Below are 18,743 nucleotides of genomic sequence, written 5' to 3' on the forward strand. Positions count from 1 at the left end.
CAGTGGGGATTTATATTTGATAATAATATGTTGGATTCATGTTAAGACTTGAAACTGTCACTTTTTATTATTTTCTGGGGCTTTTCCCTTTATTTGATAGTGACAGTGGATAGACAGGAAAGGTGGGAGAGAGATGGGGGACGACACGCAGCAACGGGGGCTGCAGGTCGGACTCGAACCCGGGGCCCCTGCAAAGCACTCAGCCTACATGTGGCTACAAGCACTCTCTTACTGGGTGAGCTAGAGGTCACCCCAAAAATAAACAATAATTTGGCAGGTCCCCCTGCATTGACTCTGACCCCTTAGGGGTGTTGAAGATCCCTGCACCAGAGTCATTGCTAGCCTGTCAGCCATGTTGAAGCTGAGGGACGTAGTGTGAGTTTTTGACTAAAGTTGAGACTGGGTTTGTTAGCTGCCGGCTACAGACGTTAGAGCTGCAGCAGTGCATGGGCAACAACAGGCTTATTGAACCAGCGAGCTGAACAGCATGTCTACTAGGCACTGATGCCTCTTAGCTACTCCACGACTGCACTCACTGTCTAAAAACACATATAGGCTGCCGATGTATTGTCAAGAAATGGTGAATTTGGGATGTTATTGCTTTGTTAGAAATATGCAACCACACATGAACAGATTACACTAAAATATAATGTATTATTAAGACTCTGGTGTAAATCCAAGTGGACATGTAATTTCAGCACATTCACACTCAACACTGACACTGAGGATTATTGTAACACCACACTATATAGTAATATTGTGTGCATGTGCGTGTGTGTGTGTGTGTGTGTGTGTGTGTGTGTGTGTGTGAATGAGCCATAGCAGCTGATATGCGAGCGAGCGAGAGCCTGAGACGACAGAAAACGCCCCAAATTGCAGCGTCTGCCATGCGCTGAGCCTCCTGCACCAAGACACTGTCTTTTGTTCTCCCCTGCTAGCGGGAGAAGCCTGACAGCTCTGAAATGATCCTCTCTTCTCTTTCTCACACACACACACACACACACACACACACGCACACACACCTCTCTGCCTTCTTTCCAACTACTCTACTATATATTTCCCAATTCTACATGCACGCAAGAGAGACAGGCTATATACACACAGGCACAAAAACATACATTCTCCTGTCTCTGTTGCTCCTATAGCCTCTATTTTCCCTCCCCACCTCTGTCTTTCTCTCTCATTTTTCCTCGCTGGCTTGCTGTGAGGATGGCGAATCCCTCATGGATTTCTGGAGGGTATCACCATGGAGACGGGGCTCTGCCACACGTGTCTTTAGATCCTCCTGCTGGATAGGGGGCACAGCCAGAGGTGGCGTGCGTTCCCTCCAACTCGAGTCTGCTCTGTGGGGAGAGAGGCGAAGGAGCGGCAACAATGAGCCGAGGTTGAGGGAGAGATAGGAGAAAATGGGAAAAGGGGTGGAAAGAGTTAAGTGGTGGAAATTTAGAAAGAAATTGGTGTGGCAGAAGGATTGAGGTAATATAGAATCATAGATATACAGTGTATGGAGGAAGTAGATGTGTGGAAGGAAAGAAAGAGAGCAGGTGAGGTTATGATGGGTGAGAACAGAGAGGGAGAGAATATGAGGGGAGAATGTTGGGTGACAGAAAGAGATAGAGCGCGCAAGAGAGAGAGAGAGAGAGAGAGAGCAGCGAGAGGAGGCAGAGGAGAAAGGCAACATATAGCGTGTGATGCTAATGACTGGCTAAAGCTTTTTCCCCTGCTGAGAACAGCCGTTAATATGACTGCTAATAAAGGCGCCGTGGAACGCTGTCGCATTCCAGCAGTCGCTCAACTGTCGCCCAAAATTAGCCAAACGGGAGCTCTCCTTCTCCTGCTGCTCCTGTCTCCTGGCTCACATTAATGCTCCAGAAATGGGGCCCTCTCTGTGACGTTTCCAGGAGTTTTTTCTTTTTTTCTTTTCTGCATTAAAGGGCCACTTGTTCACACAGTAATAGAATTTGTTCCATCTTATAATGGTGAGGATGCCCACTCCATAAAATATGAAGTGGTCTTTTTGTAACCTGAAGCTCTTTTCTTCTTTGATTGCTGCTTCTCATACTGCACACTCCTCCTGGAGGATTTTGTGATTCTGCCAGGGGACAAAGCAAAAGGGAAAACTTACTGTTCTACGGTACAGTATTTTCTCATCTCCTTCCTTTTCTCTGCACAATGCCTGCAGAATGCCTCTTCTTTTTTTCGTTTTAATGCCACCTAATTATTTCTGGAATTTTAAGTGCCAAGCGCAGTGAGTGGGACGCATCGCCTGTGATGACAAATGTAGCCGAGGTCACACAGCGACAGAGCCAGGAGAACGTGGGATGGAGGAGCTGTGGAGGCTTCCTGTGGCTTAGTCATCGCGAGGAGCGTCGGGGGCAAACACACCTCTCACGGTGTCACAACGGCCTGACAACGCCTCTTAAACACGAGTGTGACTAAAAGTCGTTTACCATAAGATGCTCTGCAGTTGCTTTCAACGGACGGGAGCTTTTAAACAGCAGCCAAATACCTGCTCCACTGTAGGTGGAACCTTTTGCCGTAGTCAGGTTTTAAAGCATGTGCGCTCTCTGTTATCAAAAGGCCCAGGCATTTGTCCAATGCTAACCCAAATAAATGAAGTTCACTTGACTCCTTTTAAAGATACAATGGAAAAATACACAACCCAGTATTTATTATTTGCCATCCATTAGCTGATGTTGCAAAGCAATTCAACATCTTTTTTTTTTTTTTTTTGAGTGATTCAGTCCCATCTCTGCTGTGGCACAATGTCTTGACAGCAAACGCTGCTTTAAGACTGGCTATTGTTAAGAGAAAGGTAGATAGGCTGGACCAGAAGACAGAAAGGGAGAAGGGGGTGAGGGCCTATGTTCTATGTGCCATTCCCACGCCACTTCTCCCTCTCTCTCTTTCTTTCCATGCCTGCTCCCCCTTTACTCCTTCCTCCTACTCACCTATCCTCCTCTCCTGCCAGCCCGCCTGCCAAGGCAGCCGCTAACCTGCTGGGACCGGCCCTTGATTTATTTGGAGAGGGCCCTGGAACGGAGGGGCCAGGATGAGTGGCATTTTAATGTGCTTTTGAGATGTTTGGTCACAAGCACTATTGATCACAGTGCCGCAGCGGCGCACGCACCCCCCTCCCTCACTGTCCCACAGACCCTCACGCCGCCCTGGGGGAGAGGTCTGGCTGTCAGGAAGGGAATGAGTTTCCATGTGGGCTTAGATTAATGAAATGAGGCCCCTGGTTCCCGGGCGGTGCAGGGGGTCAGACCATTAAGGAATCCCTGGGCTGGGCGAGATTGAGCCTGCCAGCTGACTGTACCCTGACTGACTGATGGATGTCTGGGACTGAGGAGGGAGAGAGAGAGAGAGAAAGAGAGAGAGAGGCAGAGAAGGATGGATAGGATATTGGACTGTGATTCACTGACATGAAACACAGAGTAAAAGAGGGAACAGAAATGGGTTTCTAAGTTTAGACGATACCACCTCACCACTGGCCTTTTTTCCATAGCCACTCCACTACAAAAGCAGCACAGATTGACTAACAACTACCATTTTCTTAGTCTCACACACGCCTTGTGGCATTCACAAACATTAGGGCTTACTCTAAGTATAGGCGCAGAACAACATTTAGGGGACACGTCTGATGACGTCATATCGTGAGGATACTGAGTGGGTTTGGGCTGTATGAGTTATTGCTGTAATAGCTTGCGGGCGCTGGGAAGGGTTGTTTTTGACATGTAATTATTAAAGCAACACTAGAGCACTTTTCCCGCTTCGGTCCCCCTACAGGTTCGAAGCGCAATTATCCATTAATGTCTAATTCGAACTACAGATCCGCTACCCGATATGGCAAACTTGCATTATGTAATGTATTGGACAATTCCACTTCCAACCTGTAGGGGGACCGAAGCGGGAAAAGTGCTCTAGTGTTGCTTTAACGCTTTTGGTGTGCCTTTCGCGTAAAATCTAGGTCGTGGCTACGTACATAGGTACGTGGAGACATGGACCTACGCCGGGCCCTACGCCGCAGCCTGACGTGTATCTGACTATCTATCACTATATGACTCTAGAGTCGGTACTCGCTCCGAAGCTAATCACCCTCACTCTCTCACTCGTCTACCACACACTTCCCCCACGTGCGCGCACACACACACACACACGCCGGCCCTGCTATTCTCTTAAAGAGATCGACGCACACAACCAAACGCACAAGTATAAACTTCAGGCAATGTACGTAGGCTACGATGAAAGCTCTGCGTGGAGCCTCCACTAGGATTGGGCATCGAGAACCGATTCCTACTTGGAATCGTTTCAAAAATTACGATTCCAGTAGAATCGTTTCTTCATTGGAATTGGTTTCCGTGGCAGCCAGGCGCTTGTTGTGTTGCAGCCTTGGAGCACAGTAAGCAGCACTTGTGTCTGGCTTTACTTTACATTGTAAAAGCCCTGTAAAACTGCAACCCACCATTGAATCAAAATAAAATGTGAGTAGTGAGTAGGACCCATGTGACCCGTTTCAACTCCACCCCTTAAAGAATCGGAATCGAGAATCGGTAAGAACTGGAATCGAAAGGAAGAATCGGAATTGGAATCAGAATTGTTAAAATCCAAACGATGCCCAACCCTAGCCTCCGCAGAACCATAAATCAACCTTTAGTCACCTACTATACTGCAGTCACCTGGAGTGATGTTGCCACAATTACGCTTTAGCAGACCCGCAGCATCCAACTGTTGTAAAATAACCCAGAACCCTTGTGCATATGTGCACATCAAACATCGTCTTTTGATTAATTATTCTACACAGTTTCTTCTGCAGGCATGTTGGAGACTGACACAAAACAGTTCACACAGCGGCACGAAAAACCGTGAATCACTTAAAAATTCTCGCTCCGCTTATAACTCCCTCGTGTTCCTGTCAGTCTTTCACCCGACGTCTCCATCCTAAACACCAGGGACAGCTGCGTGAGTCATCTCTTCTTAAACGAGGCTGGCCAAAATGTCTCCTGGAGCTCCCCCATTTTTAATTATAGCACAGGTAGACGTGGCTGTGATGAGCAACGTGATCAAGATTGTTCAGGTTCAAAACTAAAGTTTAAAAAGGATTTTATCGTCTCAGATAACAATACGTTTCCTTTGAGGAAAAACTCTCTTCAGGATTCCCAAACTGTCAGTGCGTTATGACAGGGAGTGCTCTGTGACTAGAGTGGGTGAAAGTAGTGAATGTGATAAGCCATGATCGTCACAGCCTCTAATGCACCAACCTATAATAATCGGGGCTTCAAAGAGCACCACAGGTGCGCAAGAGGGAGCCTGGCCATGAGAGGGGCATGTGACGGTAATGTCCGGCTTAGACGTTACCATTTTATTACCATAACACCTTAAAGTTGTGGGACTAAGTAGCGCAGAGCCTGGGAAACATCCAGAGGTTGTAAAAATAGGAGCCAGGGATATTTCCCAGCTGAGTGAACATGCCCAAAGCGTGTTTAGCTCTCTTACACTCCAGCCTGGACAAGGGGTTTATTTGATGGCCCAAAACACTCTGCAGAACTCATCATAATTCTGACCGTGTGGGCGCTTTTGTCCTAAATGTGTGCACACAGCCACACACTCATACATAAACAACAGAACGCATTCTAAAGTAACACACATGCAGCTTACATTGGGGACGGGGACGGGGGACGGGGACGGGGTAGCAGAGGTAGCAGCTCTGGGCTCTCAAAGGTTTGACGAGTGAAATGGATTAAGCTCCCTGTGATCAATAGCCTGAGCGAATACACAGATTATCAGATTATCAGATTAGGAACCCCCCCCCCCCGCTGCCGAGGGGAGCCAGAGAATACATTAAAACCTGAGGTGCCTTGACTAGATTCAATTAATCAGGCTACAGGTTGTCTTCCTTCCCCCGCCCCACCCCCCGCTTACAGTCAATTCCAGACAAGCAGTCGTGTGTTGCTGCACTTGGTTCAAGTCAGAACAAGGGCAAATAACTCTGGGACAAAGAGTTTGTGGAGCATGCACCCTGATTTTCTTTTTGCCTGAAGAGCAGACTGATGTCACCTTAATATACATGAATGTGAAAATAAACTGAATCTTCTGCTTTGTTTGCTTCAAAGAGAGATATTGTGTCTCTCTGTAACTGTTTTCTGGAAGAAATGGAGCATTTTATTATAATTGCCCAATAGTTAACGAGTATGTCTAATTAAGGTCGGTTAAGCAAAGTTTCATATTTTTTCCCAGCAGAAGATCTTGAGAGGCATTGCTTTCCTGTGCAGTATGAGGCCCGTTTTCCACAGCTGCTTTGCACGTTGTGTCCTAGTTTGTGAACCACGGGCACCTTTTTAACAGAGGCCTGATTGCAAATGATTAGCATTTGTGGCGAGGTGAGGCTAACGGCTAACGGCTGCCCCTCTTATCTCTCCTCTGCAGTGTGTACGGCTGCCCCCTGGCCAAGAAGAGAAAGAGCCTAGACAGACACACCCTGGAAACCTCCCCCAAGAGGAGCACCTACCTAGATGACATGGACAACTCCACCATGGAGGAGTGCTACGAGACGGACGCAACCGAGGAGATGGACGACAGGGAGGAAGAGGAGGAGGAAGGAGCTGTAGAGGAGGAGGAGGAGGAAGAAGAGGGTGAAGTGGAGGAGGAGGAAGAAGAAGAAGAGGAGGTGGAAGGCTACATGGACTACAATGTCGAGCAAATGGAGCATGAAGAAGGGGAGGTGGACAGAGGGGATGGAGAGGGTGAGGAAGAGGAGGAAGAAGAAGAGGAAGAGGAGGTAGAAGTGGAGCAAGAAGAGGAGGAAGAGGCTGATGATGGGAGGGTGGAGGAGGCAGAGGAAGAGGAAGAAGCGGTAGAGGAGGTGGACTATGAAGAGGGAGAGGAGGAGGAGGAAGGAGAGCAGAGTCAAGGGCAAGGTGAGATCGCTTTCTCATCTTATTGTATTAAAACACATTGGGTAAATGTTTAAAATGCACCGAATGCACTAGAACTTTTAAAATTTAAAAATGTTAAAGGAATACTTTGACAGTTCAGGAAACATGGTTGTTTTTTGTTTTGTTTTTTTTAACATTTATTTTTCCAGGCAAGTCATAAAGAGCAGGTTCTTATTTCAGGGTTCATACGTTTTGAAAAAACCTGGAGAAGTTATGGAATTTGAAAAATGCAAATTCCAGGCCTGGAAAGGTTTTGGAAACCTAAAAAGACCCAGAACGTTTTGGAAAAGTCATGGAATTTCTTTTAACACAGTATAATAATATCTCATTAATAAATGTATTTTCACTTCGTCTTAACCTCAACATTCTATTCGGGGAGCGATATTATGAATCCCACTATGAACCACATAAATTGTCATTAATTTTATAGTTAAACCTCTGAGGGTAAACTTTAACACAGATATGTATTCTTATTGTATAATGTCGACTGACATTTTCAGGAACACATAGTCATGGAAATTTATACTGTATATTTAAACATATACTGAATCCAGCATGGCTGAAGCCATACAATGTATTATTCCTACAGTAATTGGTTGTATTTTAATTTTTTTTTTTTAAATGTAATTCATTCTTTCATGCATTCATTCATTTGCACATTTTACTCACATGTACTAATTTGAGACTGTCCTCCCACATAGGTCGTTTGTTCAAGCAGCAATTATGACACATATTAACGTTTATAGTGGCGCCGCCCTCTAGTGGCCTCTGGTAATTATTAACGGGAGCAAAGCCAAGTAAGGTGACAAAGTAAAATAACGCCAAATTCCACATAAGGTGGCAGATTGGGGTCAGCCCTATGTTCCCGCAGCCCTATGTTCCCGCAGCCCAATGGTCCCACAACCCAATGGTCCCACAACCCAATGTTCCCACAGCCCAATGGCCCCACAGCCCAATGGCCCCACAGCCCAATGGTCCCACAGCCCTATGTTCCCACAGCCCTGTGTTCCCACATTTCTAAGAATAATTTTTTCACTGAAAATTAGGCCTTATGTTCCCACATTTCTAAGATTTTTCTTAAAATTAGGCCCTATGTTCCCACAGCCCTGTGTTCCCACATTTCTAGGACATTTTCAAAATTAGTGTTCCTACATTTCCCTTCAATGTAAGCCCTATCCTCCCACAACATTTTTTAGGGTTAGGGGGATAAAACCTGATACAAATTTATGAAAAAGGAAATGTGGGAACATAGGGCCTAATTTTGGAAATATATCTTAGAAATTTGGGAACTGTGGGAACATAGGGCCTAATTTTGAAAAAAATCTTAGAAATGTCAGAACATAGGGCCTAATTTTGGAAAAATATCTTAGAAATGTGGGAACTGTGGGAACATAGGGCCTAATTTTGAAAATAAATCTTGTGGGAACATAGGGCTGTGGGAACATAGGCACGCTCCCGGCAGATTGTAGTGGTGGATGGGTCAAACAAACACAGCAATTTCTTTTTTGTTTAGCAATTTTTTATTGATTTTCCATTAAACCATGTAGCATTTTCTACAGCACATTTTGGACCAAATGTATACAAACATAGTATGGCTGTGTTATACAGATACTAACCAATGTGAAAGATACCCCCCCACCCCAACCCACCCAATTATCCCAATTTGTCCCTTTAAATCCAGATCTTCACAAGAATAATTGTCCCAAACAGGAATTTTGAGACTGAGATGAAAATTGAACAGTATCAGTTTTTTATTTATTTTACGGAACAAAAAGTAAAAAAAAAAATACATGTTCTGCATCATCTGCGTAACCGGAAGTTAAGTCACGTTACAGATGATTTATTTTAAATCATCATTAACAGTGTTTATTTTTTTTTCTTCTTAACTTACCTAAGTATTTTTTGTGCCTAAATGTAACCAAACTGCAACCGTTTCCCAACGTTAAAAACGTGTTTAAAATTGTGAGCGGAAAAAAACGCTCCCGTGGGTCTTATTAGAGGGTAGGAATAAACAACCTATATCGTTGTATGGTTTGGAGGACTTGTTGACAAATTTTCAAAACCTTTACTGTACTGCTGCTTACTGCTGCTGTAGTCTAAATCTAAATTGCTGGCTAAAATCAGCAGGGTCCTACTTTGCAATTATTTCCCACTGAAATGTGTAAGCCATCTCCAGAAGACCTTTGCCAGTGCTAAAACTGGCGCCATGATTTTTTTTTGAACAAACTAATCATTTGCAATAACAAAGTAAACTTTAGTTGCCTGTCCCTTGATACATATTAAATCTTAAGAATATTAGCTATGTATACAATCAAAGCCTTAAATACTTTAATTATGCCTTCCTGAAGACATGATACAAAAACACCATCTAGTTTTGGGACCAAAGATGGTCTAAGGCACGTCGGGAGGAGCCCGAGACCAGATTTGGCAGGTTTCTCTCCAGCAGATTCTGCTTTGCACCCCCGCATCAAGATCGGACCTGACAGTGCCTTCAAGTCCAATTAAGAGTGAAGCTCTGAGAGAGAAGTGTGTGTTTGGCACATAGCTCTACCCACCCAAAGTGTTGATGTGGCATCTCAGCAGCCATGCGCCTATTTTCTTTCAGAATGTGAATCTCTACAGACTGGTGTTCATTAGAGCCCACAGCCGAGGCCTTAGCCGTAACACTGAGACTGTTGCCACTGTCTCTTCAGCCTGTCAACAGCCTCTCTGTCCATGGGTAGTAGCTGATTACCACGTTTAAAAAAAAAATATTTTTTATAAGTGCTATGGACATACCACAGTGCGTGTTGTTGTCAGTGGAAGGTATTCACTTTCCTGATGAATTCTCCAAATCCTTCTCATCATTGAGCTCTCTCATTATGTTTGCTTCATTGGAATAGACGGATGCAGCAGCATTTTAATTTGCAGAATTTTACTTTGCAGAATTTCCCCTCTGAAAAAAGGCAGGGAAATCTTGCTGTATGCATCATTACCACGTTCCCCGTTTGCCTCAAGACCGCTGTACTGCATGGTCGCTGGGCAGATTTCAATCTCCTAAATGTAATCGTGGTGACATTCTGGAGTTTCTCTGTGTTTCTCAGTGGCATGCACATCCAATTCAGGGAAGGGCAGTTTCTCTGTTCCCTCTCTAATCTGTTTCGCTTTCATATCTCTTTTGTGTACCTTGATTGCTCTTCAAATTGCTTTCCTGTGCCATGTTTCACACCTTCAAAAATTAAACCCCTGGTGCAGGAGGTTGCTGTAAAAAGCCTTCCACTGTCAAAATATGTGCCTGGTCATTCGTGACTGTTCCGTCACCCCCCAAGCACCGATATTGTGTCGCTCTCATTAGATTGGAGTGTGTGTGTGTGTGTGTGCGCGTGTGTGTGTAGTGTGTACAGTAAGTGAGGAAAAGTCAGTGTGAGTGTTAGTTTTGTCTATGTACAAATGATATAGATGAAAAATATTTAGTCTTTGTCTTTGTATTCGTACTTTGTTCCGATGAATACGTTAACATGATTGTGTGTATTCTGATTACAGATAAGTCTTTGAGCCGGGTGATAATTAATATTTCATCACCGACAAATAACACTGTTTTTTTTTATGATCATTATTTTTTGTCTTGTGATTTACTCGTTCCCACCACAAGTCAAACTCTTGTTTGTCATTTCTGTGTGTGGCGGAGGCCTCTGGGTTCATCTTCTCTGCAGGAATGTAAGTGGCAAATGTGACGCCAACGTGAGCAATGTGCTCTTGGCGGCTCAGGGTGGAAACGTGAAAGGAGAGATTGGAAGTGCTCCAGGAGTGAGTGCTTGAAATTACTGACAGAAGAGGTTCAGTAACCTTTTGCAGCATGTCAGAATCAATTAGGCAGTGAAAGGGATTCTAAAGATACTGATGATTGAATGAAAAAAGAACTTTACTAGCAAACGATGAATAGGTACTGACTGGGGTTCATTGTGTTGCAGATGGAACTCAATATATCTCTCAGATTTTAGACTTTCATTGTAAAAAAAAAAAAAAAAAAAAAGCTTAATTCATTTTCTCAGTGTTTTGAATCGCACTGCTGAACACTGAATAAAATGTTATCTCATTTGCAACTATTTACAATATTCTTCAGTAAGACCTGTGAATATCTTCTTCTAAAGACATCCAGGAAATAGGGAGAGAATCAGACTTTCCAAAGATATAGCCCCTGGTTTCCAGTGGTTTCCAGTCCCATTCACCAGACCATCTTTCTCTGGAAGTTTCCCCGACCGCTATATTTAACTTCCTGTGCTGATTCACAATTCAGAACACAAGCTGCTGTTAAGACACTCAAAGTAAATTATTAGGGGAAGCAAAGAGTTCCTTATCCAATTTAGATGGACCAAGCCCAGAAATCAGATTTACCAGTAAAATAGAATGACGCAAATGAAATTACAAGACGTTTGCTCTTTCTTTCCAACAGAGGACGATGAGATGAGCGGCAGCGAGGGGGGCGAGGGCGACGGTGGAGGCGGCAGGGGCGGCGTCGGCGGCGGCAATGCCAAATCTGGCCCGGCGACGGAGAAGGACGGCAACAACAACGACGAGTACGAGAACTACGATGAACTCGTGGCCAAGTCCCTCCTCAACCTGGGCAAGATCGCCGAAGACGCTGCCAACCGAGCCATGACGGAATCCGAGATGAACAGCAACTCCTCCAACAGCGCCGAGGAAGAGGACGACGAAGAGGAAGAGGAGGAGGAGGACGAAGAAGAGGAGGAGGAGGAGGATGAAGAAGAGGACGAGGAGGAAGAAGAGGAAGAAGAAGAAGAGCGGGTTGAAACGCAGAGGGGTGATCTGAGTTTGGACGTTGACAGTGACGTGGTCCGGGAGACGGTGGACTCCCTTAAACTTCTGGCCCAGGGACACGGTGCAGTGCTGTCTGACAATTTAGACGGACAGGAGTTTGAGGACGGTACAGCCGAGAATGACTGTACTCACAATGGGGGAGGTGCGCACAATGGTGGTAATGGACAAGTTAAGATCACCAGCAATGGACAAATAGAAAACAGCGACGAGGAAGTGTGTTTAAGCAGTCTGGAGTGCCTACGGAACCAATGCTTCGACTTGGCTCGGAAACTAAGCGAAACGAAACCCACTGACCGAAATGGACCGTCGCAGCAAAACCACTTTTCATGCGGGGATCCCAATCAACAGCCCCAGCATCACGGCTATGGGGATTTCCACCATAGCCAAGACGACAGGCGAACACTTGACAGGAACTATTCGGACATGGACAATCTCATGAAGCTGGAGGAGCAGCTGAGCCCGCGCTCCAAGGCCTTCTCCAGTTGCGCGCAGGACAACCGATATCACACCAACCTGCGGGACTTTGATGAGGACACGGCCTCGGTGACGTCGGACCGATCGGAGGAAGTGTTTGACATGACAAAGGGCAACCTGTCCCTGTTGGAGAAGGCCATTGCACTAGAGTCAGAACGCGCAAAGGCAATGCGGGATAAAATGGCGGCCGAGGCTGCCAGGAGAGACGGGGTGAGGTATAACCATGAAGACCATGGCCTGCGACACGGCTACGGTGTTGAGCGTAAAGCCCGGCTTCCTGATGGTATGAAGAAGCCTTTCTACCATAAAGGTGAGTGGTTCTTTTAAATACAGACACCATCCGACGCAGGCCAAAGCGTCCAATGGAAACCTAATCTTCACAAGTGTAGACATGCTTACCTCATTTAACAAGCTTGGGTAAAAATGTTTGTCTGCCACTGTTAGGCTCTGTATTCTATCTATCCTGTACGGGAGACTAGACAGCCCACATGCATTCTGGGAACCTCACTATAACCCCAGGAAAAGCCAATTTGGAAATACGCATCTCGGTAGCAGCGGGAGCGGCAGCAGCTTATGTTGTTAAAATAGGCCAGCATGGAAACATCAGAGGGTAGGCTTGTCAGGCATAAGTAATGGCAATCTGCACGGCCTGTTAGGACCGCAAATCTCATCCCTGCGATGCAGCTTGGGGTAAAGCTGCCTATTTTTAAACCTGTGCAAGCACTTGGGAGAGGAAGCTACAAAACAGAGGTCTTCTGCCTTTCGAAAGGATTCATGCTTTAGGGACATTTGTGACCTTCAGATTGATACATACCCATACCAAAGTAAGACAAATATATATGGCTAATCATATAGGACAAAGACCGCAGTATTCCGTCAGTGGCAATTGTTATACAGTACTGGATGCGCCGGATGTCTGCTTGTATACGTACAGATTAGAGTTGCACTCACACAGACATTGCAGTGGCATTTACAGTGCTCTCATTTCAAGCTCCCTTGTTTAACTAACATATTATCATTCCTCTGATCGTATCCTTGACTGCAACAATATTCAGACTTAGGTTAAATAATTTCCCCCCATAAGGAAGATATCAGATGAGACCAACAAATTGGAGCATGCTAATTCACAGCAGGGTTATATTACAGCCTAAATGCCACGCAACTCACAGCAGGTACAGTATATATTGTGACTTAAATGCCACACAAATGTTAATTTTGAAAGCCTTCCATGGCCTCCGTGTCTGGCTAATGTTGGAATAATGAGAGGACGCAAAAGACAGTTGTGTCACGATAAGATCTTTCCTCGGGTAAGATAGTAGAAGACACTCGTTGACCAGGGTTCCTGTGTGATTCATGAAACAGAGCATGGAGAGGGAGGGGGAATCAGGAGGGGGTGGGTGTTCAGAGAAGAGCCCGGCTCCCTACGAGAAGCATGAGACTGAGATGAAAATTGAACAGTATCAGAATGACCGATAATGAACGGCAGGCCAACTGACTGCGCATTAATTACCAGAGATGGTATGGTAATGGGGGCCATTTGCTATGCAGAGCGCAGACCGTCCCCAGCCACAATCAATATCCCCTGCTTTCTAATATGCCTTCCACTTGGCCGCTCCCACTCTCTGCAATGGAAGCGTGGACAGGCAGAACACACCGGCATCACGTACTGTATGTGTACGTGTGCGTTCGTGCGTGTGGAAATGGAGAATTATTTCCAACATACTGTTCAAACACGAACAGTCAATGTAATAATCTTCCCCAAAAGAAGACATTATTAAAAAGCCACAATCTACATGCAGACCAAGTTCTGTATCAACATGCAAAGCCTTTATTGCACTGGTGCCAGACAGAAGAGCCAGACATGACATAGCAATATTGTACCAAACTCCTATGCCCCTAACAGATGATAGCCACAGAGGACAATGAGGTGCTCTTTTTTTCTGATGAATGAGACATGGGATTTCATTTGGTGACTCACTTGTAAATGTATGAGTAGGTGTGCGCTCAATTTTGTCCTTTCTCAATCCTCCTACCCCCTTCACTTGATTATTCTTCTCTTTGCTTTTACTCTACAACCTCTGGTTTATTTTGATTTGTCAGTAAAGGCCTTAGGTGGAGCTACTAAGTTACACAGGCCTGTACAACTTTAATCAGTGGTCTGTGTTTCTGTGGCATGAGAGATAAAAGCCACTCCCCTGTCCACTTCGCTAATGCTTGCTCCAGATAATGGTTTTTGTCACTCAAATGGCTCCAAATTGATTATACAGTCTGATACAGCACTATACTCCTATAGGGCTGAAACTACCGATTATTTTCATAGTCAATTAATCTTTTGATTATTTTCTCTATCTCAGTCGATTAGTTGTTTGGTCAACATTCTTCACCGTTTTCTGACATTTTATAGACCAAAAGCCCAAGATGACTCCTCAAATGTCATGTTTGTCAAACGTCAACTCAAAGATATTCAGTTTACTGTCATGGAGAAGTGAAGAACCTTAAAAATATTCCCATTTAAGAAGCTGGAATCAGAGGATTTAAAAAAAAAAGTTGACTCAAGCCAATTAATCGATAATCAAAATAGTTGGTGATTAATTTAATAGTTGACAACTAATTGATTTATTGATTAATCTTTGCAGCTCTATACTCCTGTAACTCAGCTGTGAAAATATACTAAAGGATGTTATTGCTTCATGAATTTTCCTTATTTCCATTGAAAAAATGGTAATGTAAACATGCGTCCTATAAGAGCCATTGCATGTTGACTGTAAGAAGAATCCTTGATCTTGTTTGAGAGTCAAAGTGTTTTAAAGGTGGACAGTTACATTTGCAGAAAGAATGCCAGTTGGCACAGCTTGGCATCGCAGCTTTTGGGGGAAATTATATCTGATCTTGGGTTCGAAGAAATAGGAGAGCCAGGTTTTGGGAAGGGAAAGACAATCTTATTGTGTGTGTGTGTGTGTGTGTGTGTGTGTGTGTGTGTGTGTGTGTGTGTGTGTGTGTGTGTGTGCGTGTGTGCGTGTGCGTGTGTGTGTGTGTGTGTGCTATGTGCTGTGTGCGTGTGGTGTGGTGTGTGCTTTTCAAACCCTCATTGTCACACTCAGCTCAACATACTGTCATGTGAATGCATGAGTGGTTTTAATGAAGAGAAGTATGATCAATTCTTAATTGAATCTAAACTAAAAGACAAAACACTTTTTGTTGAAGGTCACTTCAAAGAGAGAATAGTAATAGTAATAGTTCAAAAATCTTTCCTTCAAGAAGCCAGTTATTGCATCTTTGTCTTCACTCTATTACTTTAAATGAGCACTGCAGCAAATAACGGCCCATTAATAAGAAATAACATCCACTTAAAATTCAAATGTTTTTGTTTGCAATGGTCAAGGGTGTACACTTGGTTTCAGAAGTGGGGGAAGGGGTGGGGAGGGGGGTGAAGTCAGGGATTCTTTATCTAAAATGAACTGAAAACACTATGTCCTGCATTTTACATATTTATATCAAGCTAAAATGAACACATCATGAAGTCATACTTTCTAAATGAATGGCATGAATGAACGGTCAAAGAAATTGGACAACAAATAGAAATGCCATGTAAATTGCTATAATAATCAACATAATATACTTAAAATCACATTTAGATTTCATTGAAAAGAGACATAACCATGCATCGTCACTCAAAAGGGCACTGCCTTATGTAATATTTAATGTATTGTTCAAAATCATATTTACGTCCATAGATGATGGAGAAATAGTTATTTAACAGTCCAGGAAATCCAGGACAGAGGTACTGTATATCAAATCTAAATGGCAAAACTACACATCTTGTGTTCTCCAGTTCTTCTGTTCCTTACTGATGCAGCTGTATATCTGCCTTTCCTTAGGTCATATACTTTATGTTATTTGCCTATGGCATTTTAACTCCCTTGTAACTTGACATCTGGGAGTTATTTCTTTGCACCTTAAAGCTTGGATGTTATGCGGTGACCACAGCGTCGGCACCTCATGCGCTAACATGTTGTACTCCTGCAGCAGTACAGCATTTTGTCATGTGCGATCGCCTAAATATGACTTTTCTGCTCACAGACGCTTCGCGTGCAGACAAGAAGGAAAGTCGGTGTCCGACACCAGGCTGCGACGGCACGGGTCACGTCACGGGCCTGTACCCACACCATCGGAGCCTGTCCGGCTGTCCGCACAAAGACAGGGTGCCACCAGAAAGTAAGCGCTTCAGTCACACACCAGCTAAACTCTGCTTTGGCTTATTTACCCAACCTGTGCCCTTTGTGTTTCTTTGATGTTCAGGAATCGGCATGTTTCCCGTGATCACTGCTGTGTCTGGCTCGTTGTGTGTGTGTGTGTGTGTGTGTGTGTGTGTATACTTGCTGTTGTGGGACTGTGTTTGATATTTCAACGGGGGTGGGGGGTTTCAGTGACAGGCCAGACGGGTCACAGCTGCACTTCTCGTGTTACCTTTTGCATGGGGCCATGGTTTTGCTTGTGGATTGCCTGCCTAGTGTTTCCGTGGTGATGCGGTGGGAAATGAGGCCTTGTTGATGCGCAAATAGTGGCAACGCAGCAATTGGTGGGATGGTCATGAGCTGTCAATCAGTGACTTACTTGACTGTATGAGACTTTGTCCTCCACTGGATTGACTGGCAGTGATTGAGAGCTAATATGCTAATCCCATCCCCTGTTGTTTGTTTTCATCATTGTAGGGGATATTTGGCTTGCATGCTTCTTCACAGCATGGTTCGTTATTGAACGTGTGACTGATAAGATGAGGTGAAATGCCGTGCTTTTTTTATTACATTAATTTTGTCAAGCATTTTAACGTTAATTGAGTCGGATTTTTTACATTTTTTCACAAAAAAAATTGAAAATGAGAAATTAGTTAGCGTTAAAGTCCGGCTCGTAAAGACCAGCAGAGTCACAGAGGACTCTTGTTCTGTGGAGCTCCGCTCACACAAAGGTCCCTAACCTGAGATGTACTTGTCTCCCAGAGATGGGAAATGACTCAGAGCAGCTGACCTTGACTGGGAATCAAGAGCCCCAAAATGGAATTTGGAATGGGCTTGAATTGATTGTCACTGGAGATTTTTGGGATATGATGTCTCTGTTCCTCCCCCTGTTCCTCACTTGTGTTGATCGGGCAGACATTTTGAGGAAATGATACTGTACCGCTAATACTGCACAGGATGCTTTGGATCACAAAAAGTTCTTTTCTTGATCTCTCTGGCCTTATCTTCAGTCCTTCTTCCTTGACTTCAAAAAGATACTTGAGAGTGAAACAAACACATACACACACACACACACACACACACACCCACAGTCTTGTTGCAGTCAGAAGGTGACCTGCTTTAGGTGGCTTGAGTTATCGCTAGGTCTCTGCATTATCAGCCGTGTAGCAGCCACTCACCAGGTCTCTGTCAATATGTGGTCAATAGTCTCATGCAGACTGTTTGCTTCACCGCTTTAAAGGTAAAGATGAGCACATGTCACACATACTGCACAGCTGCCTGCCTGTGGGGAGGAATCCGCTGTGGGCAAGACTTTCTCCCCGATTAACACATTTGCTGTTCTGAATGGACGATGTGTTATTAATGCAGTGGCTTCATTTAATTTGGGAAATCACACAGTGCATCCAGACTGTTCCTTGGGAAATGTGAAAAATTAAATTATATCTCGCATTCATTATTTCCATTCCTGTTTGCTCATTGTGGCGATCTTTTCTGTAGAATGCTAAAATATTGAATCAGCTCACATGGGAGTTCTTGTCTTGGAAGCGATTTGCCTCTGCAACATGCAAGGCATTTGGAGCCGGCATTGCTTCCTCGTATTGTTCTTTTCTCAGCATCCCTATAGTTATGTCAGTGCCCACTGAATCAGGCACAGTGCTTTAATTTCTTGCCATTCTATCTGTGTCTTTGCAAAGGGCAGGGCAAAACAGAGCTATGCATAATGTATTGGCTTGTGGCATGTTGAGGTGGCGGGCTTTGTCCAATTACCTCCACCGAACGCCAATTAGTATGTAAGGGATGGAGGATGATGAGGGGTTAAAGTTTAAGGGGGTGATAATGATGAAGCTGGTGCCGATGGGGTTTGGCCCTGCGCGCCACGGATTTTCAAACGACCCTTCCCCGCGCCAGCACCAGCACCCACGCCCGCACCCGCGGTGCACCAACGGCTCCTCTCGGACATCCGTAGATCATTAATCTAATTGGCTGGTTGCCGAGGGGATCTGAGACAGTTATGGACTGTTTTAATGGTAAACGGTATCGAAGACTGCGCTCCATACCCTGACAACCTACGGTGATAACAAAGCGCACTCTATCAAGGAGCTTCATACCATGCGTCTGCTTCTGTCATTGAAGGCTTGTGTTTTGCATGATTGCTAGCTGTTGGTTGCTCTGCTCTCTGCATGCCCAGAATTCCTTTTCCATTTCTGTCTCTTGCTGGCTTTGTCCTGTTAAACTTAAATGACATCTTTTTATTCATGGCTGTCCCCTATTCCATGAATAC

General features: G+C 44.6%; 1 protein-coding gene across 1 annotated transcript in view; it reads left to right on the forward strand.

Annotated features, from left to right (window-relative positions):
• myt1lb (myelin transcription factor 1-like, b) overlaps positions 1-18,743 on the forward strand; it is a 119,396-nt gene that overhangs the window by 72,670 nt on the left and 27,983 nt on the right. The window contains exons 5-7 of the mRNA XM_028565968.1: positions 6,427-6,917; positions 11,368-12,537; positions 16,308-16,442. Of these exons, the coding sequence (XP_028421769.1) occupies positions 6,427-6,917; positions 11,368-12,537; positions 16,308-16,442 (1,796 nt within the window). The remainder of the gene's footprint in view (positions 1-6,426; positions 6,918-11,367; positions 12,538-16,307; positions 16,443-18,743) is intronic.

Source organism: Perca flavescens, chromosome 20 (genome assembly GCF_004354835.1).
Source record: "Perca flavescens isolate YP-PL-M2 chromosome 20, PFLA_1.0, whole genome shotgun sequence".
Taxonomy (NCBI): Eukaryota; Metazoa; Chordata; class Actinopteri; order Perciformes; family Percidae; genus Perca; species Perca flavescens.